This window comes from Arvicanthis niloticus, chromosome 9 (assembly GCF_011762505.2).
Source record: "Arvicanthis niloticus isolate mArvNil1 chromosome 9, mArvNil1.pat.X, whole genome shotgun sequence".
In the NCBI taxonomy this organism is placed as follows: domain Eukaryota; kingdom Metazoa; phylum Chordata; class Mammalia; order Rodentia; family Muridae; genus Arvicanthis; species Arvicanthis niloticus.
The window spans coordinates 77,275,186-77,301,490 of record NC_047666.1 but is presented as its reverse complement, the minus strand read 5'-3'; the positions used below and the strand labels follow the sequence as shown (position 1 = coordinate 77,301,490).

The 26,305-nt window shown below is 45.0% G+C and overlaps 1 protein-coding gene across 2 annotated transcripts in view; it reads right to left on the bottom strand.

The window, feature by feature from the left end:
- Positions 1-11,262, bottom strand: part of Aebp2 (AE binding protein 2) — a 35,293-nt gene extending 24,031 nt beyond the window's left edge. The window contains exons 1-2 of one of the 2 annotated variants that reach the window (XM_034511642.2): positions 10,545-11,262; positions 47-254 (exon numbers count right to left, since the gene is read on the bottom strand). In XM_034511642.2, the coding sequence (XP_034367533.1) occupies positions 47-254; positions 10,545-11,191 (855 nt within the window). In that variant the 5' untranslated portion in view covers positions 11,192-11,262. The remainder of the gene's footprint in view (positions 1-46; positions 255-10,544) is intronic. The other variant, XM_034511643.2, reaches the window with a different exon arrangement.
- Positions 11,263-26,305: the final 15,043 nt, after the last annotated feature.

Sequence of the window (26,305 nt, the reverse complement as noted above, 5' to 3'; positions counted from 1 at the left end):
TGGATACAATAAAAAAAGCAGAATGAAAAAGAATGGCAAAACCAACCCCTCCACGCTGACCATCTACATGTATGGAGCGGATGTGGTCTGCCAGGTCCGGGCTGGAGTTGAAGCACGCCTGGCACTGGTCCCAACAACAGTTATAGGCAATGTGTTTGCTTGAAGCAGTGGCGCTCCCCTGTCCATTCATCATGGCTGGAGTCGAACGTCCACTGGAAATTGTGCTGTCTATGTCCATCAGAGTACTGCTTATGCTACAAGAGAAGAAAAGGGCTGTTACTGTTAGAAATTCACCAAAACGAATATCATCTTACAAATACTGAATTACACACAACATTCTGCTCCATACAACTAACACATACTGACCAAATTCTCCATTCTAATGCAATGCTTTGAGATTAGTTGGCAATAAAGTACAAGGTAAAAATATAAAAATACAATATTGCCTCAAAATCATATACAACGCTGGGTGATGTGGGGCTGAGGTAGGACTGCCAAGAATTGGAAGTCAGTTGGAAAGAATAAGATCCACTGTGAATATATCTGAAAGGAGTAAACAGGGGCTGGGGATATGGGTAATGACAGAACATTTTCTTAACATAAGCTAGACTAACTAGTCTACAAGTCAAAACATCAATACTGACACACATACACACAAAAGCCTTTTTAGAAATTATGTACAATTTTGACTATATCATGTCTCTGCACCACTTGGTGCCAAGGATACTAGGAGGGCACTGGGTCCCCGAGAGCTGGTGTTTGTGAGTCACCGTGTGGGTCACATGTGGATGGGGGAACTGAACTCAGGTCCTTGAGCATATAAGCCGCTGCTCTTAGCCGCTGAGCCATCTCCTCAGTCCCTTTTTTAAAACTGTTTTTGTTTTCTAACACAAAGTCTCACTCTATAGCCAAGGCTGGTCTGTAACTCAGAACTCATCCTGTCTGTCTCCCTGGTGTTGAGATTACTGCTTTTGGGATTGAAATTTCTTTACCGCTCATTTTGCACCTGCAGCATGCTTTCTGGTTTTGGTTTTGAGGCTGAGTTTCATGCCCCTAACTCCCAGGTAGTCTAGGGATTTAAGTGGCTTCTTAGGGACTTGCTTTGAGTTTTTAGATCTATGAATGGTAGATTGGTAATACAAATATTAATAGAAACAAAAATTTCATGGGGGTGGGGACACAACTTGCAGGGGTTGGTTCTTTCCTTCTACCATGCAGATCCATTCCAGCTTCCTTCAGGCAACATGGAGGGCACTTTTAACTGCTAAGTCATCTTGATAGCACAACCCTCACCCACCCTCAAAAAAAATCATTTGACAGTCTCGACATGCTGCCCAGGCTGGCAACAATTAAACTTTTAAAATTCATCTCTATCCCAAAAGGCTGAAGTGTCTATTAATAAGTTTTAGTTTGTGAAATCTTGCTCCTGTTTTGGGGGGACTGTTTTGTTATTTTGTTTGCAACAATCTTACTGGACCAGGCTGCCTGGAACTTGCTCTGTAATCAAGGACAGCCTTGAACTCAGGGACCTCCTCCAAAACCATCATCACATCTGGCTCCTCACATTTGTATTATGAAAAAGCTCAAACTGGGTTATAATAGAGTAGTAGGTTGCCTCCATAGCAGGTCCAAGGTCCAATTTCCAGCACCAAAGGTAATTAGATTCAGTCTCAGACAGAGCACACTGCATCAGTGGAATACAAGAAGGGAAACTGGGGGTGGGTGGGTGGGGGCAACATGCAAGATAGGTCAGTGCAGGTAACCTGGGTCACAATCTGACAATGTCTCAAACACAAACAAATTAACTGAAGAGCTGAGTGAAATTAAAATGTGACAAAAAGTCTAAAGACCTGCCCCCCAAATCAATGCTAATCAAATATTTTCATTCCTTTTTAGTATGGAATAGAGTTTAAGGCCATGGGGAGGGGAGTTAAGAGCATAGTAGATAGAGGCGGGGGGGGGGGGGGGGGAAGAGGAGGAGAAATAGAGTAGAGGCCAGCCATGGGGGGGGGGGGGGGGTAAGGGCGGGAAAGGAGGGAAAAAAGAGCAAGAGAGCTCATTTTCATTTTTAGGTGTTGGGGAGCTATATAAAATTCCATTTGAGGAAAAATTTCAACCAACTACTGGAAATTCATGAATGACACATAGCTGTACGTATTTATGGAGCAAAATGATGTTTCACTATCTGTACAAATGGATGAGCAAACTAGAGTAGTGAGTGTCCCCATAGCCTTTACACGTTATTGCCTGTTATAGCACTTGCAGTAATCACTGTGCTGAGCAGGAAGGAACACAGGAATTTATTCCAAGTGCAGCACTGTACCCTGTAAATTGTTTTTAAATTGTATTTTCTCAACAGACATAAAAATGTCCACTACTGTGAGAACGGCATTTTTATATTAAAGGGCTGGAACCCCCTGTGCTGAGCGTGACAGGAAAGGATTAAGGTACTATGAACTTAGCGTGAATGCTTACTCCAAACCCTTCCTTCAAGAACAAATCAATGTCCTGGTTTGAAGTTTCCAGTAAGAACTTCCCTTATCTCTAAGAAATCAGACTTTTTTCCCTGTTAATAATGAAAAGCACACTCTTTAGGAACCCTTCAACTCACCTAATTAGTACAAACTCCTAAATATACATAGTGTAGTTAGATAGATAGATATGGAATTTGGGGACACCTGCCTGTGTGGAACATATCTACAGCCTGTAAAACATGGATTCCAAAATTCCCATTTTTGAGGATAGTATATGGACCACCTGGTGTGACATGTCTGTAACCCTAAGGCAGCGGGAGGAGAGACCACCAGCAGTTCTGATCTAGCACTGAACTGTCCCTTCTCAGGATGCCAGGTGCAGGGCTCACACCTGGAACCCCTGAGTGAGAGAGGGAGGCAGGGAGATTTCAGAAAGTTCCTCGTTAGCTTTTGTTGTCCACTGGACACAAAATCAATCAAGTTCCAGGCTAATCTGAGGAAACAGTGAGAGCCTAGCTCAGAGGGAAGGGAGATAAACAGATAGATACCAAACACATGACCCTACATACCAAATGAAAACTGCTTAAACTGGAGGCAAAAAGTATAGGTCTAAGAACATTGAAAAGAGTTGTCAAAGTGACTATAACCTTAAGGGTTTTTTTTTTTTTGGGGGGGGGGGTGTGTTTTGTTTTTCAAGACAGGGTTTCTCTGTGTAGCCCTGGCTGTCCTGGAACTCACGCTGTAGACCAGGCTGACCTCGAACTCAGAAAGCAGATTAAAGGCGTGCGCCATCACTGCCTGGCTACCTTAAGTTTTTTTAGTTGGGTTGGGTTGTTTCTGACTCAGGTCATGCTATGTCATCTATGTATCCCAGACTGGCTTTGAGCTTACAAAAGAAGTGAGCCATGTGTCAAAAATCTACCTTTTGAGGAATAATAAGCAACCTGCTTAGCAAACTGTAGACAGCCTTAAGGCCATACAAAGGATGCTGAATCTAAGTGCTATTGAGGCAAGGCAGACGAAGTGTTGGTAACAGGGGCTTCTCTTACCTGTAATACCGCCACCACTTACTAGGACTGCTCTGGCCAGGCATGTGCTTTCTTTAGGCTCTGTCTGCACTTGGGTGGCAGAGGTGGGTATATCTCTATGAGTTCCAGGCTAGCCAGAGCTACATAGTGAGACCCTGTTTCAAAAAATAAATAACTAAAAACTCAGGCTAAGGGGCTAGAGAGATGGCTTAAAAGTAAAGCATATGGCTGTCACACTGAGCTGATCATAAAAAATTAGAAGTACATTAAAAATCATTAACCTAAACCAAAAAAATTATTATTGTTATTGTTCTAATTACACCCAATTATCACAGTAAAACAAATAGCCAAAATGGATTTTTCTAATCAAGATGAAAAAAGACTACTGTCTATCCTCACAATGACTCCTCTAGAGAAAGACAAAGGACTTGTCTCCCCAGGACCCAGCAGCACTCACTAAATTGGTCAAAAGGGACTTTATGCAACAATGATGAAACGCAGTCTGCAAAACAAGCCAGCCCGACATCTTTCCTCTACGTGTCTCACTGCACACTGCACACTGGTCTGTTTCTCAAGTAGACGGCCCTTCAACACCACTAGACCAGTTCTCTAGCTGGAGACAGTAGCAATCATGTTCACACTAAAAGTGGAAACACCTTACTTTAATACAATTAAAACAAAGTGTAACGTATTACTTTGGAAAAGAAAAGAAAATGTCTTTTTCAGGAGGCTGGAAACACAGTGATTAAGAGCAGAACAGCTCTTACTTACAAAGGCCCGAATTCTGCTCTCAGCACTCACACTGGGTGGCTGACTAGTAAGCACCTGTAACTCCAGCTCCAAGGGATCTGAAGTCTCTGGTCTCTCAGGCACCTGCACTCACAAAGATCAATACAGATAGACATACAAAAAAATTTTTAAACTATTTTTATAAGGTCCAGGAAAATGTAATCCAAAAAATGACATTTAAAGAAAAGCTGCCAGGCCAGTGAGATGGCTCTTTGGGTAGAGGCACTTACTGTATGTAAAAGCCTGGGCACCTGAGTTCAACCCCTAAACCCACATAGAAGTTGGAGAGAACTGATTCCCACAAGCTGTCCTCTGATCTACACACAAATAAATGTATAAAAAGGGTTTAAAAGTCTCTTTAAAAACTGCCACTAGGTATTGCTGATCACGCCTGTAATCCCAGAACCCAGGAGGCTGATACAAGATCTTTGTCTAAGGCCAGCCTCATGTACAAGTGAGTTCCAAGTTAGCCTAGTGTAGAAGAAACCTGCCCTCTCAGTCCCCACCAAAAAAACAAACAAAAAAACATAAAGGTGATGGGGGGACTGGAAAGATGGTGCAGCAGTTAAGATTCCCAGCACCCACGTGGCATCTTACAAGTGTCTCTAACTTTCATTTAGGGGATCCAGCCATTGAGTTCTATTCCAGATATCAACATGATGGAAGGAAAGACTCCTACAAGCTGTCCTCTAATTCCAACAACAAAATACACACCCCAAAAATACATGAAGAAAAATTTAAGGATTCTTGTGACCCAGCACAAAGGAGACCAAGGGAGATGGATCAACAAGACCACCCCAAAACACATGCTCATACAACAAAGTGGCCAGAAAAGCAGTCATTGTGTTATGATGTTTGTATTTTATTTCATTTTGGGGGGTGGGGTAGGGCTGGCTGGTTTTTTGAGTCAAGTTCTGGATATATTAGCCTCTGCTGGCCTAGAACTCAAGTAGGCTAAGCCAACTTACTGCTTATTGATATTTGCTGGATGATCCTCCTGTCTCTGTCTACCAAGTGGTTAGATTACAGGGGTGTACCACACTCCTCGGATAAGCTGTAGAGTTTTGAGGGTTTAAAAGTTTGTTTTGCTCATAGGTGAAAAAGCAATTAAATGTTATCAGAAACAGAAGCGGTGTACTGAGGTACTACATATCAATCACCCAGTTGTCAAAAGCACTGGCTACTCTTCCATAGGATCTGGGCTTAATTCCCAAAACCATCATAACTCCAGTCCCAGGGCTCCCAGTGGCACCAAGCACACATGTGGTACAAACATAAATGAACATAAAACACCCACACAGAAGTAAACAAAGAAAACATTTATCAGAGGCGTATCTAGCTCAGAGAGCTCTGGGCTTCCCTTTTGCTCCTCAGATCATCTCTAGGAGAACCCAGCCAGTCCACAATGATGCCATACAAATTACCCAGAGTCAAAGCACCAAACTGAAGCTCCTGCCACACTGCATGAATGGTCCATGATGAACTGGCATTGTGGTTCATTGCACGACTACCAAATTCACTGTACTTTCTACCATTAACAAACGACAGGTAAAGTATAAAATCTAACATTCTTCACTTTTGATTAATCAAGTTTGCTGAGCTAGGTGAGGTAGGACTTGTCTGTAATCCTAACACTTTGGAAATCCTATGGTACAAGGATTAGGAGTTCTATGCTAGCCACACTACACAGACCCAGTCTTAATATAATAAATAAAATTATTTGCTAGAAGCTATGGCAAAATCTATCATAGAATTTAAAGTCTAAAGTCAGCATAGCATACATGATGGATCAAGTGGGAAATATGTTGTCACCCTATCTTCCAACCCCACCCCAGATCTTACATATCAGGCGCTGCACCCACACTCAAACATACACACAACCACAATCTTCAAAAATATTTAGTTTAAAATACTACTAAATATGCTTAACCTATTTCAACCATTTTGTACAATATACCATTTAATCAATTTGGAAATTAGTCGCTTATCACTACAAGGCTGGAGAAATAACTCATGTTAATCCATGGGCAAACACTACTCTTCAGAAAAGTTTGGCTCCCAGGACCCACCACAGGAGGCTCACAGCTGCTCCAAGGGGACCCAATGCCCCTGATCTCTGAAATCACTTGTACCCTCAAGTACAGATGTACACATAACTACATTTAAAAGAAATCTTTCAAAAATAAAAATGTCTAATGCCTGTTTGTAAAGGACATCATTAAATCAAATTCTAATATCTAGGCATTTCTAGTTAATTGGTTTTTTATAAAAAGAACAGGCATACCTAAGAAATATGAATAAATTTTAAGGCATAACAGAAGATTAACTCAAACATTTAACATGTTTTCTTTTTTCCTTTAAGACAGGGTTCCTGTGTTTCAACCCTGGTTGTCCTGGAATTTGTGCTCTGTAAACCAGGCTACTGCCTCTGCCTCCAGATTGCTGGGATTAAAGGCATGTGCCACCACAGCTTTTCTAAATGTTTTTTTCAAAACCTGACCATCCCAATAGAAAAAGTTCTGACGATAAGGTAAGAATACTGCTGTCACAGGAACACCTCAACCTTTTAAAGGACTTTAAGCTTCTAAATTTTCCCATCAATTAACTACAAAACTTACAACTCCCTTTCGTGAAACCAACTAGGAATCCAGAGACTGGTGCACTCTAAAGGTAAGCACAGGAACCCATTCTGGATCCTAAGCAGCATGATAGTTCACACCTGTAATTCTAACATTCAGGAGGCTGAAGGCTGCCATGAGTTTGAGGCTAGCCTAGCTGACAGTGAATAGCAGGCCAGTCTAAACCAGAGTCAGACTCCGTTCAAAAAAAAAAAAAAATTATGGATCTTTTCCAAACTTAATCTAACTCTGAATCATAAAACTCAAAGCCAACTTCAAATCCATCAAGACTACAATCCAATTTTACTAGTAAGAATTACTCAGGCAGGTGAAAAAGCTACTACCCTGAAATGATCACCACAATTAGCATTTTTTCAGTTGCCAATGTTTAAAGGGACTAAGAAAGCAAGAGTGGGAAGTGAGGTGGCTCGGCAGGTAAATGCAAAGCCAGCTGCCCTGAGTTTGATTTCCACAGATCATACAAGATGGAGAACTATCGAGTCCCCCTTGAACTTTGTAGTACACCTGGTGTACACACATACATTAATAAATAAATAAATGTTAATAAATTAAAGGTAAAAGGAAGCAGCATGCTTGACTGTTTTAACCTTATCTGGACTTGATACCAATATTATTCTTCATTATGTCAAAATTGGATATCTAATACCAAATGAAACCAAATTACTTACTATTGTTTAACCAGAAATTCACTGTCCCCTGAATGTAAGTAATGAAGAGGGTGGGGGTGGGGACAACTCTAGGACACATAACACTTATTATTTCAAGTGAATTATTCTAGGCCAGAGCTGTAAGCCACTGCAGCTACACCTTCCTGTCTCGATGGACTTGAGCCCCCCCCTCCCCCAAACCATGCTGTGGACAGCTCCCCAAGGGGCATCTCAAAGACCTAACTGCAGGTGTGACCAGGCACAGCTCTGTTGTCCAGCAGAAAAAGGCAGACCGATCTCTAAGTTTCAGGACAGCCTGGTCTACATACGGAGCTACAAGACAGCCAGGACTACATAGAGACTGAGTGCCCCACACCTCTCAAAAAATACTACAAGGAAAAAAAAAAAAAAAACCCACAGGCTCTTCCCATGCTCAATCTCACAGCATGGCCACAATGACCAGCCAACCTCCTCACCACCACCTCCTCCTCCTCCTCCTCCTTCTCTTCCTCCTCCTCCTCCTCCCCCTGCCCCGATGCCTTCCTGCATGCTACATGTATTTCTAAGCTAGGATGGATTTTAATCTTCCCATCCCATCCTACCGTACCCCTGCCCTAGAACTATAAAGCAAAATAAACCCTTCCTTAAGAATGGAAAAGTGAGCTATTCCAAGTCTTCTGAGGAGTAATGGAGGCATGAGCTTTGTTTCACACCCAGCTGCATCTCCATGAATGCTGTTGTCAGTGAGACACTCAATGTTTCCATCTTCCTAACGTAAGTTAAAATCACCCCTCTCGTGCATCATACACATGATGAAGTACAGAAATGTCAAACATGGATGTGCACACGTGCACACTAGGCAGACGAGTTGGGAGACTGTCGTCAATAAAACATACACTGCAATGAATAGCACATGCTTCATTGTGTAGTTAGAATCAACTAGTGTTTCTGAAGGACAGACGAGGCTTTAACTGAGCAAAGTAACAGCTTCCAACAGCAGAGCAGCCCCCAGACAGGCTGCTCCACGGCCTTTCTTACTTAAAGACACTATCTTTCCCAACCACATCTACAGTTTAGCACAAGTTTTCCAAGTTTTCCTAAGGAGCAGTCTGTTTTACATCCATTCAAGAACACTTCTTGTGGTAAATATATGGTGGCTCCTGCATTTGGGAGGCTGAGGATTTCAGTGAATCCCAGACCACCCTGGGCTACAAAGTGAAAGAAACCCTGTCGTAAAGAATGTTGGAGGAAAAAGAACAAGTATTTACTTATCTCAGTTTTAAAGTGTCAAAAAGAATTCCTGAGGTTTTTTTTTTTTTTTTCCCAGACTGTTCCTTATCACTAACTAGTAACATGTTCATCGTTGTTGGCAACCAGAATTCCTAAAACCTCAGAATGCTTTAACTTAAAATCAAATCAAAATCCAGGGATAGTGTGGTGGGTGTGGCCTCTATCTGGAGGCTAAGGTAGGCAAGGCTGAATTCTCAAGTAAGGGCAGCTGGGTTATATTATTAGGCAAGACACCTCCCAAGTACAACCCACAGAGAGAACTCACCATCGGCTTATAAATTCTAATCATCAAAATACTAGCAGACAGTCACAAGTAAATGCCAATGTACTTCAGGAACATACTAAGCACGAGATTCTTTTGGAAGTACATTAAAAATCGACTTCAATTATGAAATTTTACAAAGCAATCAAAAATTTGAGCAGCAACCAAGACATACATTTCTTAAATGATCTATCTAGAACATGCTTTAGAACAGCGACAATTCCTCCAGACACCTCCCCCATCCCTGACTTTAAAAAAAATCACCAAGGGGGATGTGACTCCCACATCAAAGTATCGCTGTATAATGACGGTTTTTTAAAGCCACATCCTAATTTTTTTAACCTTCATGATTGTATCTTGTGACTTCCAATTCTTTGCGATTCGGCAAAGTTACTATAAAGGATATCAATTCAAATTCAGTGCTCCTTTCCACAATGGTCTTTCTTGTGTTTTAAATAAACTCGGTCGCTCAGATTTGATGACCAAAACGCAAGTGCCCTGAGAATATAACTGACATATGTGAGGGATCTGAGAAGCAGTGATTACACATAAAGGACCAACAATCTTTTAAAGTAAAGCAAAGCCAAGGTTGGGGGGTCTCCTCCCTGCACAAGTTACTTCTGTGAGAGCCAGGAGACCAGCCATATTGGAAACACTTGTCAATTACAGTTCTGACAAGTGTTCCCGAACACCGATGCACGAAGCTAACCTTGTGTACCGAGGTGTACATCAAGGGTCTCCGGAGTTCGGCTGGAGCCTCTGGGCCGCTTTGGGGGTACTGTCTCCGGGACAGAGTCGTCCTTCGGTCCGAAAGGAGAACCGCGCGCCGAGGGAAGGAGGGTGGGGAAAGGAGAGTTGAGGGGGATGGTGAGGAGTTGGAAGCCGCTCAGTGGCGAGAGAGGGGCGCGGCGACCGCCCGGGATTTCCAAGTTGAGATCTGGGGGGAGGGGCCGAGAATCAGGGGGCGGGAGATCGCGGAAAGTCCCCCGGGTCTGGGGTCCCAGGGTCGGGGGCAGGGGAGATGCTGGGGAAGACGTTCCCAAGGCGAGTGGGCGGGCGGGGCTGGGAAGGAGAGGCAAGGAACGGAAAGGACTGCGGCGAGGAAGTCCCCTTAGTCCCCTTGGTCCCCTCGGCGGAGCCCGAGTCTACACCGAGCAAGGGGATAGCTGCCAGGTCCCCCGGCTGGGCCACGGGTCCAGGAGGTGGGAGGGGATCGGGCAAGGAAGTCAACTCAACGGGGTCCAAGGAGAGGCGTCCCCTAGACAGGATCCAAGGGGGAGTCCCCTGGGTCCCCTCGGTGGGGTCCGGGAGGAGTCCCCTAGACGGGATCCACGCAGAGTCCCCTCGAGTCAGGAAGGTGTCCCCTGAGTCCCCTCGACGGGGTCCGGGAAGAGTCCCCTTGGCGGCGCACTGACCTGTCCTCCGAGTCCATGCGGCTGAGCGGCTCCCCGTCGGACGACATCTCCAGGCTGCCCCGCCGGCCCCCGGAGGTCGCGCTGCTCCCGCCTCCCCCGGTGCCGTAGCCCTCGTCGCCGCCGCTCGACACCACGCTACTGCTGCTACTACCGCCGCCGCTGCCAGGGCCGCCCGGGCCGCCCCGCGGTCCCTTGGGCTCCTCCAGGCCCTCCTTCCCGTCCCCATCGCCGCTGCTGCTGCTCGCCGCGCCCGGGCTCAGCGAGCGCGTCTCGTCGCCGCTGCAGCCGCCGCTGCTGCTGCCCACCAAGCTCTCGGCGCTGCTCTCCTCCTCGGCGCCGCCGCTGCTGCTGCCCTCGTCCTCGTCGTCCTCCTCGTCCTCGTCCTCGTCCCCGCCCGCCTGGCTGGCGCTCTCGGGGCTCGGCTCCGACATGGTCTCCGCCTCGCCGCCCCCCGCGCCGCCGCCCGCGCCGCCGTTCAACAGCAGCGCGGCCACCGCCTCTGCCTCCGCCTCCTCGTCGTCCTCCTCCTCCTCTTCCTCCGGCGGCTCGGCCCGGCCGCGCGCCGCGGGCCCGGGGCTGCCGGGGGACAGCGGGCTGAGGCGGGAGAGCTCCTCCAGGTCGGCCATGTCGGTGAGCGCGGCGGCCATGGCGGCGCCTGCTGCTCCTCCGCCTCCTCTCGCCGCCGCCTCCTCTCGCGGCGCGCCGCCTCGCCCCCGCCCCCCCGCGCCCGCACGCCCCAAACTCCTCGCGGCCGCCGCAGAGCGGGAGGAGGGCCCGCGGGGCTGCGTCAGGCTGCACACGCGCTACGGAGCCCGCGCGGGGACACGCGCCGGAACGCGCGCACTCACGCGGAGGAGGCAGCGCGCCTGCGCGGCGGCCCGCGGCAGCCACTCCCCCCCCCCCCCCCGGGGCAGCCCGGCCCCTCAAGAGTTTCTCTCGGCCTTCCCACGCCTTCCCGCTCCCGGTGGAGGCGGGACAAGCCCTCGAAACCCGAAGTCACTGGGGATTTTCACAGCCCTGTACTTCTCTAGAGGAAATCGTGCGCTCAGAGAGTGTGTGGGAAGGGAGCCATAAGTGGAGCAAGTGTCTGGCCTTCTGATCGCTTGCCATACTCAAAAGACGGGCCACTGAAACGTGCAGAAAGTTAAATAACTAGGTTTTTTTTGAGGCGCCGCGCCGGTGTCCACACCGCGGAGGCATAGGCCCCGCTCTCAGCCGGGCCTGCTTACCTGTCCCGATGTCCCAACGACCCAAGGAGGGCAACTCAGACGAAGCGGCCAGTGCTTTGGCTCAAGATCCTCGCAGTCTTTAGTCCTGGCGTCTCTAATAAAACCTGGGGTGAAGCTGTGCGCAAGCTGAGTTCTTGGGGGCGTAGCGCTGGCTCGGCCGTTGAGCGCTCTAGCCACTCTGCCAGGGGACCCAGCGATCGGCTGCCAGCACCCACATGGTGGCTCACAACTGTTTAACTCCAGAAGCTCTGACCCCCTCTCCTGTCCTCCCTCCCAGTCACGTGGGTGCTGCACACAAGTACCTGACTTAAATAGGCGTGCCTTAAATCTATGCCCTCGGGTGGCCGAGGCAGGAGGGTCTCTTGGGATCTCAAGGCCAGCCTGATCTACATAGTGAGTTCTAGACCGGCCAGTGACAGCACAGTGAAACCCTGCCTCAAAAAAAAGAGAAAGCCAGGGTGTGGAGAAGGGTCTGGAAGGATAGACTACTACTCAAACTAATGAAAGGCTCTTTCCTATCTTCAGACAAGAGTCCCTTTCCTTTGTGAGGTTTACAATAAGGGAAGGCATTGCATCTTCCTAAACTTTTCAGTAAGGGAATGTTTTGTAAATAAGCTTTTTGTGAAATAAGGACCTGGAGTTAGTGAAGACGGCTAGTGAGGAGCCTACATCACACCCTGACTTCTGGCGGGGCACAGAAAGCAGTCTCCCCTCAGGCATTCTTAGTAACTCTACACACACACACACACACACACACACACACAGAGTGAGAGGTGAGAGAGAGAGAGAGAGAGAGAGAGAGAGAGAGAGAGAGAGAGAGAGATCCCCCCAGGTAGAGTACTTTCATGTTTCTAGAATTCACTGCCCTAATAAAAAAATGAATAAAAATAAGAAACAACATGTAGCCTACCAAAATAATCACAGCTCTCGAGTATGTGGCTAGAAGGATTGTTGCAACTTTGAGGCCAACTAATGTGGACCACAAGGTAACCGCCTACGTGGCTACAACACTACAAATATCTCAGAAGTATAGCTGCAGCCTTAACCTTTGGATACATACTATCACATGTAATGTGTTAACACCAAAAGTGTCCCTCCAACGGAAGGAAACATCCTCAAAAAAAAAAAAAAAAATGTTGCCTCAAGGGAAAGCAAAAATTAAAATAATGATACACAATACAGGACACTATGGTTTATAAACCCATCTATGCTGTCAGGCGCTAACCTCAAACACTAACTTTTGAAGTCATTCTTCCAGGAATGTGCTGTCATCTTGGACTGTATGCTAAAAATCAGAACTGGACTGAAACAAAGCATGGAATCTGTGTGTGTGCCACTTGCTCTGTTGAACATTAGTGATTAGTGAGCAAAGGGAACTCAAATCTTTTCATCTGCCCCCCCCCCCACCGTCTAAGAATTTTATGCAAATATTTTAATCCTCCCCACCCAATAAACCTTTGTTTAAATAAGGCCTACAGCTCTATTCTAGGAACTTGATGGCCCGGAGCAGTGACCTTTTTCTCCTTGGAGCAGTGACACTCTTCCTCAATTTTCTGGGTGATGATTCTTTCCAGATTAGCCAATTGAATAAGATTGTAAGGTGGGAGCCCAGCCAATGGGGAAACACACTGCCACCACCTAAGTTAGAATCCAGATGCACTTCCTGTCACTGTGTGTTCAGTCTCAAGAGCACACCCTCTCGATCAAGAGCAGTTGCCTTGTCTGGTCCCTTCAGTTGTAATGATGTTCTCTTTGTGACCCTAAATTTCTCATATTCATAATTATCAGTTGTCCAGTGGTGTGTCACTTTGTAAAATGTATTAGCTTCGGCACTTTACTCAAACACACCAAGCACACTACTAATGGGGTCACTGATTCTATCCCTCACACCTAACACTCCATCCCATTGCCTTCTCAGACTTGCCTCTGCTGTTTCAGGCACCAACTCTGCCTGCCAGAATCTGAAAGACAAAACCAAACAGGCAAAGCCAGGATGTCCTCTGGAGAAATGGAGATCACTGTGTTGAGCAGCACCTGGAGTGGGCTGCTGTGCTCAGTGTTCCAGGCTTTCTGTGAGACAGCTCTTATGAGTTCCATTTCCTTTAAAGACCCCAAACAGGTTTTCTTGGGCCTAGACTTGAGACAGATTTGAGTCACAGCTACCTCAAGCTGCATTTATGACTCTCCATCGCGTGACTAAGTCTTTTTTTACACAGCTTCTCTCGTTCTCTCTTCACTAAAATGAGTCCTGTTCTAGGAAGCAGCCTCCACCCTTGTCAGCCAGTGTGCCTCAGTCTTGCCTCAGCAGGTCACCAGACATGCCCAGGCCTGCTTGGCCACAGAGCGACAAACCCATGTCAGCTATAAGCTGGGATCCCTGCCACACTGCAAATGAGATGCTTCTAAAATTTCTCTAAAATTGGCAGCCAGTTTCATTTTGCACCTTGGTTTTATGTCCCTTCGTTCAGTTTCTGTGGGTGGATACTGCCCTAGTGAGCAGGATCAATAGTACCACGGTGACCTCATCCTCTGAGTGACTTGGCATTGAAAGGAAAGACACATGAAGAGAGACAGCATCTTACAGATGTTAAAGCTAGAAAGAACAAGGATTCCATGCCATCTTTCATAGAGTTTGATACTGAAGTTCATCAGCAGAACCCGACTACTTTTAGACTTCATTCCCATTAAGAGGTCATCTTCAGAGGTTATATGTATGGGTAGAGTTTATGTGCTGAGAGTAGGTTTGAACTTCTGTTTCCCCTCTGTCTGTCTGTCTGTTGTCCTAACTGTCTGCCTATCTCTATGACTCATTTAAATTTTCTTTTCTGTTCTTGAAACAGTCTCACTAAGTAGTCCTGGAAGGCTAGCCTGGAAAGTGATATGTAGACTAGGCTGACCTCCATCCACTTCACAGAAAGCTACCTGCTTCTACCTCCCAAGCACCAGGATAAAGATGTATGTTTCATGCCTAGGTGATTTAATTTATTGTTAGTGTTGTTTGTTTTCTTTTATGTGTACTGATATTTTGCTCATATATTTATCTGTACATCATATTTGTGTATGGTATCCACAGAGCATAGAGGTATCCATAGAGCAAAGAGGGTGACGGGTATCCTGAAACTGGAATTACAGACAGCTGTTAGCCGCCGTGTGGATGCTGGGAATCAAACCTGAGTTCTCTAGAAGAGCAATCAATGCTCTTGACTGATGAGCCATTTCTCCAACCTGTTTAATATTGTCTTGAGAGTCTTATGTGGCCCAAAATAACCTTGAATTTGATGTGTAGCTGAGAATGACTTTGAATTATTATTTTTTAAGGATTCGTTTAATTACTTTTAAATGGGTGTTTGTGTGAGTGCAGGTGCTTAAGGAAGAAGGCATTGGATCCTCCTGGAGCTGGAGTTACAGGCAGCTGTGAGCCACCCAATGTTGGGTGCTTGTAATCGAATTTGCTTCTTCTGCAAAAGCAGTACAGTATGATCTTTATTTATTTAGTTATTTCCTTTTGTTTTCGTTTTTTCATTTTTTGTTTTTTACTTTGTTTTCAGACAGGGTTTCTCTGTGTAGTACTTGCTGTCCTGAAACTCCCTCTGCAGAACAGGCTGGCCTTGAACTCAGAGTTTATTCTGCCTCTGCTTCCTAAATGCTGGGGTTAAGGGTGTGTGTGCCACCACTGCCTGGCTTGCCTTGGTTGAATGTGTTTCTTTTAATTTTTATTTATTTATTTTTAGAACCCCTATAGCCAAAGTTTACTTCAAACCCCATAGATAGCTGAGGATGACCTTGAACTTCTGATCCTTGTGACTCTACTTTCCTCCCTACTCCTCTTTTTTATCTAAATGACACTTTACCCTTTACTCAAATTAGCAAACCATTGTCATCCCTGTTCCCACTTCCTTTTTTTTTTTATGTAAGGCTTCTGTAGCCCAGACTGGCCTGGAACACCCAAAGTAGTCAAGGACGACCCTGAATTCCTTCTCTATCTCGGCTCTTTCCGAAGCCTGCGTTCTGGGCTTACAGGAAGGGACCACTACGGGCAGCTTTTCCACGTCTACCAATTGTCCCCTTTTAGGTTGGTAATGGCCTCCTTAAATCCAGGCCAGTTTTGAACTTGCTCTGTACCCCATGGTAGCCTTGAATTTACACTCCTCCTGCCTCTGGCTACAGAGCAGCTGGGATAACAAACAGGCCTGTACCCCCAGACCCCTGCTCTACCCCCCCCATCCCCGCCTCTGCCCACCCCGCCCACACTGATATCTGTAGTAGATTACAACGCCTGGGGAACTCTTCCAAATTTTTTTTTTTATTGACAAAACGTTTTGGTTTGTTTTTTGAAGCAGTCACACCGTTGTTTGGGTGAGGTTAAGAAACTCCTCATTGTCCCCAGACTCTTCTCCAAAAACAAGAGAGGAGAAAGGGGCGTGTCACCTAAGCAGCTACCGGAGCAGCCAACCTCCTTTTGCAGGCCTGCAGTAGCAGAGGCTGATAACAGGGACTCAGGCGGAGTCTCATCTACAAGGTCCAAGGAGCATGTTTCCCAGTCCCATTAAATATACCTGGTGTCTACTATATGCCAGATACAATTGTTTTTTAAAACATGTATTTATTTGTATTTGTGTGTGTGTGTGTGTGTGTGTGCACATGCCATGGGAAAGGCAGAAGATACCTTGCAGGTGTTGGTTCTTTCCTTCTACCCCGTGGGTCTTGGGGGATTGAACCCACGTCTGTCAGGCTTGCTGGTGAGCACCTTTATTCACTAGTCTATGTACACCACCCCATTCTTATTTTCCTCTAATCTGGGTACTGAAAGCAGGACTTCAATCACGATAGGTGAGCATCCACGGCTGAAATGCAACCTAATCCCTCAAACTCTTTTCTCTGCTCAGGGTAAATGGATAAAACCAATAAACACCCCTGCTCTCCTGAAACTTCCACTCTGGTCATGTGCTCACGAATGACTCATAATAGGGACAAGTTGTGAAGCCTCCCTAGGGCACCACAGATATGGGACACTGTTCATTTCATCAATGAAAATATTTTTTTCTGACATCATTTCTGCTAATTAGCAAACCTTGTGGTATAAATTTCAATAAAGATTCTTGAAATGCTTAAGTAGCCACCAGGGGAGTTTGGATTCCTGATTAGGGCACTTCAGACCACAGCTAACCTCCCCTGGAGTGTGAATTCCTAATAGAACCCTAAAGGGAACTTGCCTCCCCTAGAGGGTAGATTAAAGTTAATTTACACATAAATACATTACACTGTTGGTAAGGAAGTATTTTACTGTAAATTACAGCAGAGGAGCCTGACACTCGGGCAGGACATGAGGTTCCCTCAGCTACAGAGTCACAAACCACTTTTATTTTAGTATTTTATTTATTTTGACAAGTTCTCCTGTATCCCAGCATGGCTTTGAACTCATTACGATGCTCCAGATGTCTGAACTCTTGATATCCTGCCTCTACCTGCTCTGTTCATGGCTGTACAATGTTGCATCCACATATCGGGGTGCTCATGATTGAACCCAGGCCTTCTGTGCACAAGAGCCAAGCCCTCTAGGAACTGAGCTGTATCTTTCCCCAGTCCAAGGCTCTGTTTTTTAGTGTTTTGTGGTTGTGTTTGTAGTTTCTTTGATCCAAGAGGTCTTGTTCTAGAATCCAGTCTGTCCTGGAACCCACACTGGCCTCAAACTTATGACAAGACTTCCGGGAGAAGAAAATAAAATATCGCCGGGCAGTGGTGGCACACGCCTTTAATCCCAGCATTTGGGAGGCAGAAGCAGGTGGATTTCTGAGTTCAAGGCCAGCCTGGTCTACAGAGTGAGTTCCAGAATAGCCAGGACTACACAGAGAAACCTTGTCTCAAAAAAAAATAAATAAATAAAAATAAAAAAATAAAAAAAAAAGAAAGAAAAAAGAAAAGAAAATATCTAAACAAGGCTTATACAATGGTTCAGTGGGTGAAGATGCTTGCCACCAAGATTAGGAGCCAGAGTTTGGTCCCACATGGTGGAAGGAGAGAACAAGCTAGCTAGAGTTGGCCTTTGGCCTCCACACCAGTGCCATAGCTCATGTCCCCACACACAAAGTGAATAAATGCTTAAATATACATATATATTCCCAAATGAAAAATACCCAAAGTTTTTCATTCAATAAATGTCTAGCTTTTTGTTTATTTGCTGGCTTCTTTCTCAGTCCCAGGGATTTGCTTTAGGCCTTCCTTCAAACCTGCTAATTAAGTTCTACTGAGTTATATCCGGAGCCCTGAAATACCCCCTTATGGCTTTGTAAATCAAAACCTGTAATATTTTAGGAGCTGGAGAGATGGCCTAGTGGTTAAGAGCACGTACTGCTCTTGCAGAGGACTGCAATTCTGTCCACAACATTCACAGGGCAGCTTGGAGGTCCCTGCGCCTCCAGCTCCTGCACTCACACACACACCCCTCTCCACAGAAGCATGGAATGAAAATAAAATAGGCAGCTGGTGGTGTATGACTTTAATCCCAGCATTGGGAGGCAGAGACAGATGAATCTCTGAGTTCTAGGCTAGCCTGGTCTACAGAGCAAGTTTCAGGATACCCAAGGCTACACAGAGAAACTCTGTCATTAATAATAATATAGATCTGGGAGAAAACCAAGTATAATAATTTTGAGACAGGGTCACATAGCTCAGGCTAGCCTAAAGCTGAATGTTCCCTATCTTAGCATCTAAAGGCTAGAATCACAGGTATGTATCACCACACCTGGCAAGCACTGAATTTTCATTGAGGTGTTGAGGATATGAATGACAGAGGGTAACAAATTCCAGATTGGGATGAATATGAATAATATAGTAAATTCTAAGACAATCTGGACTACAACACAGCAAGAATACACACACACCACACACACATACACACATACACACACACACACACACACACACACTAATTAAAACATGTTGCTAATGGATAAAAACTTCAACCACCACATCTAAGGACCTGAGTTGGATCTCTTGGAACCCATTTGGTGGAAGAAAAGAACCAACTTTTAAAAGCTGTTTTCTAACCATGGCCACCAACACACACACACACACACACACACACACACACACACACACTGTGGCACACATGCAACCCTCTCACGAATATACACACTATTAAATACTTTTTTCAAAAAACATGCTATTTTAGTAAGTTGCTACTGTTCATATGTGACTTGGATTTTGAAGTTTTGTTTCTTAAGATTCATTTTATTTAAGTGTGTGTGTGTGCGTGTGTGTGTGTGTGTGTGTGTGTGTGTGTGTGTGTGTGAATATAGGTGCCCATGGAAGTCAAAAGAATTTGGAGCTGGGGTTTCGATGGTTGTGAGCCACCTGACAGGGCAACTAGAACTGATCTCTGGTCCTCTGGAAGAACAATATACACTCTTGATCACAGGGCAATTTCTTCATTCTTATTTGTTGGGATTTAAACAGGTCCAGGAGAGCCCAGAACTTCCAGGAATTCTGCTTTTTCACTATCCCTCCTTAGTGATTGGCATATATAGGGTTTTTGTTTATTTATTTATTTGTTTGTTTTTTGGTTTTTCGAGACAGGGTTTCTCTGTATAGCTTTGGCTGTCCTGGAACTTACTCTGTAGACCAGGCTGGTCTCGAACTCAGAAATCCGCCTGCCTCTGCCTCCCAAGTGCTGGGATTAAAGGCGTGCGCCACCACTGCCCAGCGCACTATGTCCAGCATGACTTTTGTTTTAACCAGGAATGAAATCTTTTTCAACATATTTATTTATTTATTTATTTATTTGTGTGCGTGTGTGTGTGTGTTCACCCCGTTTATGTGGGTGATATGAAGTGAACAGCAGAATTAGAATGAGACATACATACACCTGTGCAATCAAGCCAGCCTTTTGCCAGTGAACATGAGGTGTCATCTGAACTGCTTTATGTGACCCACTGTCCCCACCTGTACAGTGTAGGTAATCATTGGTAGAGCTTTTGTGGGAAGGAAGTGACCCAGCACATACAGGGTCCTCCCTTCATGCAGTATAGTTGGTGTTTATTATGGTTTTCTTTCTTTTTTTTTTTTTTGGTTTTTCGAGACAGGGTTTCTCCGTGTAGCCCTGGCTGTCCTGGAACTCACTCTGTAGACCCAGACTGGCCTCAAACTCAGAAATCCACCTGCCTCTGCCTCCCAAGTGCTGGGATTAAAGGCGTGCGCCACCACCGCCTGGCGTTTATTATGTTCTTGTTTCTACAGCCGGGCTTAATAAATGACTCAGTTTCCTTCTGGAGATAGGTCCAGCAGTGCTGGAAGCTCCAAGCTGCAGGGGCCTGCAGTAAGAAAAGAAATGGCAGCCCTGACATGCACTTGCTAAAATCTTTATCTGTGTTAAAAAAAACTCCCTGAAGGGTTTAGGCTGGTTTAGCTGGTGTAACCTCTGAATTCTATGAGATAAGGATTACTAGAGTACCCATTTGAAGTGCAGAAAGACCCTGAGAGTTCTAGAAGTCTTTTGGCTCAATACAGAGCAAGAACTAAAATCTCAGAACAGTGGGGTGTACACTTTTAATCCCAGCACTTGGGAGGCAGTAGCCAGAAGTTCTCTGTGAGTTTCAGGCCAGCCTGGTCTACAGAGCTAGTGTTCCAGGTCAGCCAACCCTATGGAAAAAAAAAAAAAAATTTCTCAACAGTCTATCCATGAGGCTATTGGGCCAGACTGGACCTCCTTACAGGGTAGCAACCTGAGTACCTGCTACCTGTCCAGGGGTTGTGTCTTTATGCATAAGTGGTTTCTTTGTTTGTTTGTTTGTTTGTTTGTTTGGGACAGGGTCGTATGTATGTATGTATGTATGTATGTATGTATGTACCATGTACATCAGTACATCAAACTTGAACTTGAATTATTGTGTGGTCATCTCCTAATTTAAACATTCCCTGTAGGATGGAGAAGTCCATGCAATTTACAAGATTTCCCCTAATCTCAGGAACTGAAAAGCATCCCGAAGCTCCTCCCCAAGGTGATAGAAGCTTACTGCAAGGGACTCTCCTGTGAAGTTGCCTGCAACATATGCATGGATTTCCGTGGCTACAGAGCTCCTGTATTCTCCCCCATATGCTGGTGTGGATGTTACAGTGATGTATACCTGAGCCATGCATGTCCCTATAAGTGACCACAATCAACTCATAGGTTCACCAAGCTAGACTTGTAGGGACCACTTGTTTGGTCTACAAATGGTGTCCAGTGTAAGATAAAAACATTTCCCCAGAAGAGCTGACTGACATAACCTGTGGAACTCCATATATAGCTCAGGCTGGCTTTGAACTGCCAATTCTGCTTCACCAGGGCCAGGATTACAGACCTATGCACCACTCAGCTCCAAGGACTAACCTGGCAGGATGTGCTAACAGTTCTTCTTGTCCGATAGTTCATCCCTTCCTAAAATGGGTGTTGCTTTGGGGTAACTGTGAACTTCATCATCTCTAACTGAAGTGTAATTTAACTAACAAACGTTAATTTACCCAAAACAAGTTCTTTAGAACAAGAGTCCCTGCTGGCTTCCAATGCAGACTTCCACACCTTGTAGCTTCTCTCTGAATGATTTCTTTCTTTTTTTTTTTAAATTTATTTATGCTTATTTTATGTACATTGGTGTTTTGCCTACATGTAAGTCTGTGTGAGGCTGTCAGAGCTTGGAGTTACAGAAAGTAGTGAGCCGCCATGTGGGTGTTGGGGATTTGAACCTCTTAAAGATCAGTCAGTGCTCTCATGTCTCTCCAGCCCTCTGAATGATTTCTTTCTTTTCTTTTAAGATTTATGTAGTTATTTAATGTATGAGTGCTCTATCTCTATATACATCTGCATGTCAGAAGAGGGCATCAGATCCCAGGATAGATGGTTGTAAGCCAACATGTAGTTGCTGGAAATTGAACTCAAGAACAGAAGAACAGACAATGCTCTTAACCACTGAGCCAACCCTCCAGCCCCATGAAGGATTTCTTAAAGGTCATGTTTTAAGTATTCTTTTAAGTGTTTCCAGTTCTGGAATTTTTTTATTTTGTTTTGTTTTGTTCTTGTTTTTGTTTTTTGAGACAGGGTACATTGTCTGTGTCGCCTTGGCTATTCTGGAACTATGTAAACCAGGCTGGCCTCAAACTAACAGAGACCCTCCTGCCTCTGCCTCCCTGAGTGGTGGGATCAAAAGCAAGTCTTGCTCGGAATTCTTTTCATTTGGTTTGGTTTGGTTTGGTTTGGTTTGGTTTGGTTTGGTTTGGTTTGGTTTGGTTTTAGACAAAATCTTAAATAGCCCAAGCTGGCCAAGAATTCAATGTATAGCTGAGGATGTTCTTAAACTCCTGACTCTCCTGGTAGGGCATAAGGAGCCTACACTACAACCCAGAGCCACAGATACACACAGTCAGAAAGAGTCCTGATTGTCCAGTAGCCTGGACAGCTGGCCAACTGTGACCATAACTGGCATTTGTATTTACTTTAAAAGTATTCACTGAACACTGGAGAAATGGCTTAGTGGCTCTGAGTATTTACTACTCTTACAGAGGCGCAGGGGTCAGTTCCTAGCACCAATGTTGGGCAGCTCACAGCTATCTGTAATTTCAGTTCTAGGGGTTCCAACAACTTCAGCCTCCTCCCGTGTTTGTGGGCACAGGCACACATGTGGGTGCACATAACATACATATATACAGGCAAAGTACTCAGACATAAAATAAACAAATCAAAGAGAATAAATTCTTAAAAAAAAAAATTACCTTGGCATGGGAGTGCACATCTCCGTGAGTTCCAAGCAAGTCTAGTCTACTAGCAAGGCCCAGGCTAGCCAGGGCTACATAGTGAGACACAACTAAAAATGGATGAGTTAATCCATCAATAAATCGATACAACTAAACACCTTCTCTGCGCCGAGATATGATGCAGAGCCCAGAAATCTTTGGGTGGGGGTGGGGAGGGGTCGATCGAGCTAATGGGAAAGCAGTATTCCAGAGGCACAGGGAATCTTTGGGAGAGGAGGCCACGAAAATGGGCTCCATCTGCCAGAACAAACATCTATAAAGGAAGACACAGTGTGAGGTCTATCTCTGAACAGTTGAATCTCTTCCATCAGTGCCACTTGGCTGTCAGGAAGTCCCAGCTCTCTGTGGATTTACTAAAGGGATGAATAGCCTGAGGTGTGCTTGCTCCAACTTCCTTTCAAAGCAGAGAAGACAGTGAAGCAAGCACTGGATACCAGCGTGCGGTTAGCCTAAAGTGACAGGTGAGTCCTTTCACTTATGCTAACCAGGAATTAGTGTGGGGTGAGGAAAGAAAGAGTCGGCAAAGAGAGAAGGCATTTCTGGAGAGCTTTGCTTTTCACGCTCCTGGGTTGCTCATCTCTGTTCTTGCACATTTATGAAGACAGGGCATGAAAGCTAGTCTTCATGAACAGGTCCCTGGGCGTTTTCAGCAACGAATCCGAGCAAACCCTAGATTTTAGAAGCTTACTTTGGACAAAGGTTTGGAGAGTCTGTTCTTTAGGACAGTTATCGCTCAGGACATCTCTTCTTATGCAGCACCCCACGGTAGGATAGTGAACAAAGCTTATTCCCTAAGTCTGGTCTGACTGACTTGGTCAGATGGTATATAAATTAAATCCACCTGAAGAATTTGATCTCGTAATGGGATTTTTTTTCATTTCCCCAAGACTGAAGTTTAAGAATAGCGCATGAAGTTAAAAAATAAGACTGAGGTCCCCCCACCCACCCACGGCTGGTGAACTTGGCAGCTCACATGGAAAATGAGCCAGTTCTTCCCCTGCTGAACAAATTCAGTCAAAATGATTTCATAGTTTCCTTCCTCACCCTTTGGAATTCAGGAGCCATTTTCCAAGGAAGGAGTCAAAAAAAGATATTTAAGAAAGAAGCTACTTAGGCTGAAGAAATACCAGCTCAGCCATGTGTACTGTGCATGGACAGAACTAGTTTATCTCCTGGCTTCTATGTCAGCGTCTCATAATGGTCTATAACTCCAGCTCCAGGGAATTCAAAGCCACCTTCTGGCCTCCACAGGCACCCGTACCCACACAGTACACATTCACTCACACATACACAAAATTAATAAAAATAAAATCTTTATGGGACCTGAGAGGACAAGCCAGTGATTAAGTGCATTTGTTGCGCCGGGCAGTGGTGGTGCCTGCCTTTAATCCCAGCACTTGGGAGGCAGAGGCGGGCGGATTTCTGAGTTCTAGGCCAGCCTTGTCTACAGAGTGAGTTCCAGGACAGCCAAGGCTACACAGAGAAACCCTGTCTCGAAAAAACAAAAAAAAAAAAAGTGCATTTGTTGCTCATGTAGAAGACTCTGGTTGAGTTCCCAGCATCTACATTGTGATTCACAGACTTCTATAACTCTAGTTCCAGGAGATCTGATGACCTCTGATGACCTCTCCAGGAACCACACATAAAAGTGGTACATAAATATGCATGCAGGCAAAACAGTCATACACATACATTGAAAAAGAAATCTAAAAAAAAAAATCTTCTCTATTTTCTAACAGTGTATAAAATAATAACAGTGTATAAAATAATGGAATGGGTAATTTTTTTTTCTTTTAGCACAAACGCTGTTGGCAGAAAGTTGATTCAGCCTTATTTAATTGGGACTCAAGGGAAATGGTTATGCCGGAGATAATCTGAAGCTTAGTAATTGAACTAATATGATTTTTCAGATATCTGCCAGGGAAATACCAATGCAGGTGGATTAAATAATACAATTAAATTATACAATACAATTAAATAATACAATACAATAAAAATACTTAGAAATCACTAGTTGAGAGATGTTTAGGTTTGGGTTAGGGTTAGGGTGTTGTGATAGGGCAAGACAGTCAGAGGTTCCTCTATCTTGTATTTTTATTGAGACCATTTCGGGTTTGATTTTTTGTTGTTGTTGTTCGTTTTTTTGAGACAGGGTTTCTCTGTGTAGTCCTGGCCCTGGCTGTCCTGGAACTCTGTAGACCAGGCTGGCCTCAAACTCAGAAATCTGCCTGCCTCTGCCTCCCAAGTGCTGGGATTAAAGGTGTGAGCCACCACCGCCCGGCATCTATGGAATTTTTAAGTAGATACATATACTTATTTATTAAGTTAAAATTTTTGTATTTATACAAAAGATTGGTTGTTTGGCTTAAAACTGTTAGTTTGAGGCCAGGCAGATAGCTCAGTGAGTTCTGTGCTTGCCTAGCAAGCAGAAAGTCCTTTGTTCATTCTCTAGCACAGGGTAAAATTGGAAGTGGTGACATACATCTGTAATCTTCAGTACTGGGAAGGTAGAGACTGTGAATCAGGAGTTGAAGGTCATCCTGAGCTACACAGTGAGTTTAAAGCTAGCTTGCAATGGAAACCCAGTCACCAGAGGAAAACAAGTGGTACACTTTGACGTACCAGTAATTTAGGACTGCTCTGTGGCTTTAGGCACATTCCTTAATGTTCCTCCTATGTAAAATGGGCCTAATAAAGGCTAAGCGGTTGTAATTTCATACTGCACATGTGTAACATGTACATGGGGCCTGTGCCTGGGGCCACAGGGATACTACATGAGCTCACACACACAGGCTTGGTGAATGAATCACACCTGTGATTCATCATCTTCTGGAGTTATGCAACTCTAAGGCAGGAAGTTAGTCAAGAAAACCAAGGGCAGCCAGGTGTGTTGGTGCAGGCCTTTAATCACAGCAATTGAGAGGCAGAGGTAGGAGGATCTCTTGTGAGTCTGACGTCAATCTGGCCTACATAGTTCCAGGACAACCAGGACTATATAGAAAGACTTTCTCAAAAACAAAACAAAACAAAACAACAATAAACCCTAAGGTCAGTTGTCAGAAATTACATTAACCAATGCTGACTAAAGTTAATGCCCTGAACTGGGGATACTCAGTTGGCAGAGTGCTCGTTTAGCTGATAACAGAGCTCGGGCACATTACCATAATCCAGCTCCCAGAGACTAAGAATGTCAAGGCTGCCTAGAGAACTGGATGCTTGTATAGATGAGGCCATGTGTTACATGGATAATGGTAATGAAGCCTCAGGTGAAGTCATCCTAGGCTGGAGGCTGAGGCATTATGACCTCAGCTGGATCTCAGTCTAAGGCAACTTAGCTAGATCCTGTCTCAGAGATACAGAGGAAAGGGCTGGGCTGTACTTCAGTGTTTGAGGGATTTATGACACTTGAAAGTCTCTGGGTGTTGTGTTTTATAAAAAGATTGGGAGAGAAGGAATATGTTTGGTGGATGTGTAGTCAGGTCCGGGGGAAGGGGGTGCCTCTGAGGACCCATGCTGAGGCATTCCTTCCCCTGAGGGACCAGCCACACGATGGTATAGGATGGTATAGTATAGACTAGACTTTATTCAGGGCATGGGAGGGGAGTTGAGGAGTATTGACATAGAAAAGTAGAGAGAGAAAGAGAAGAGGAGTAGAGGCCAGCCATGAGCACGTAGAGAGAGGGGTAAGGGGCAAGAGGACAGAGCAGGAGCAAGAAGGCAAGAGAGTGAGGAGCAGGCTAGCAGCCT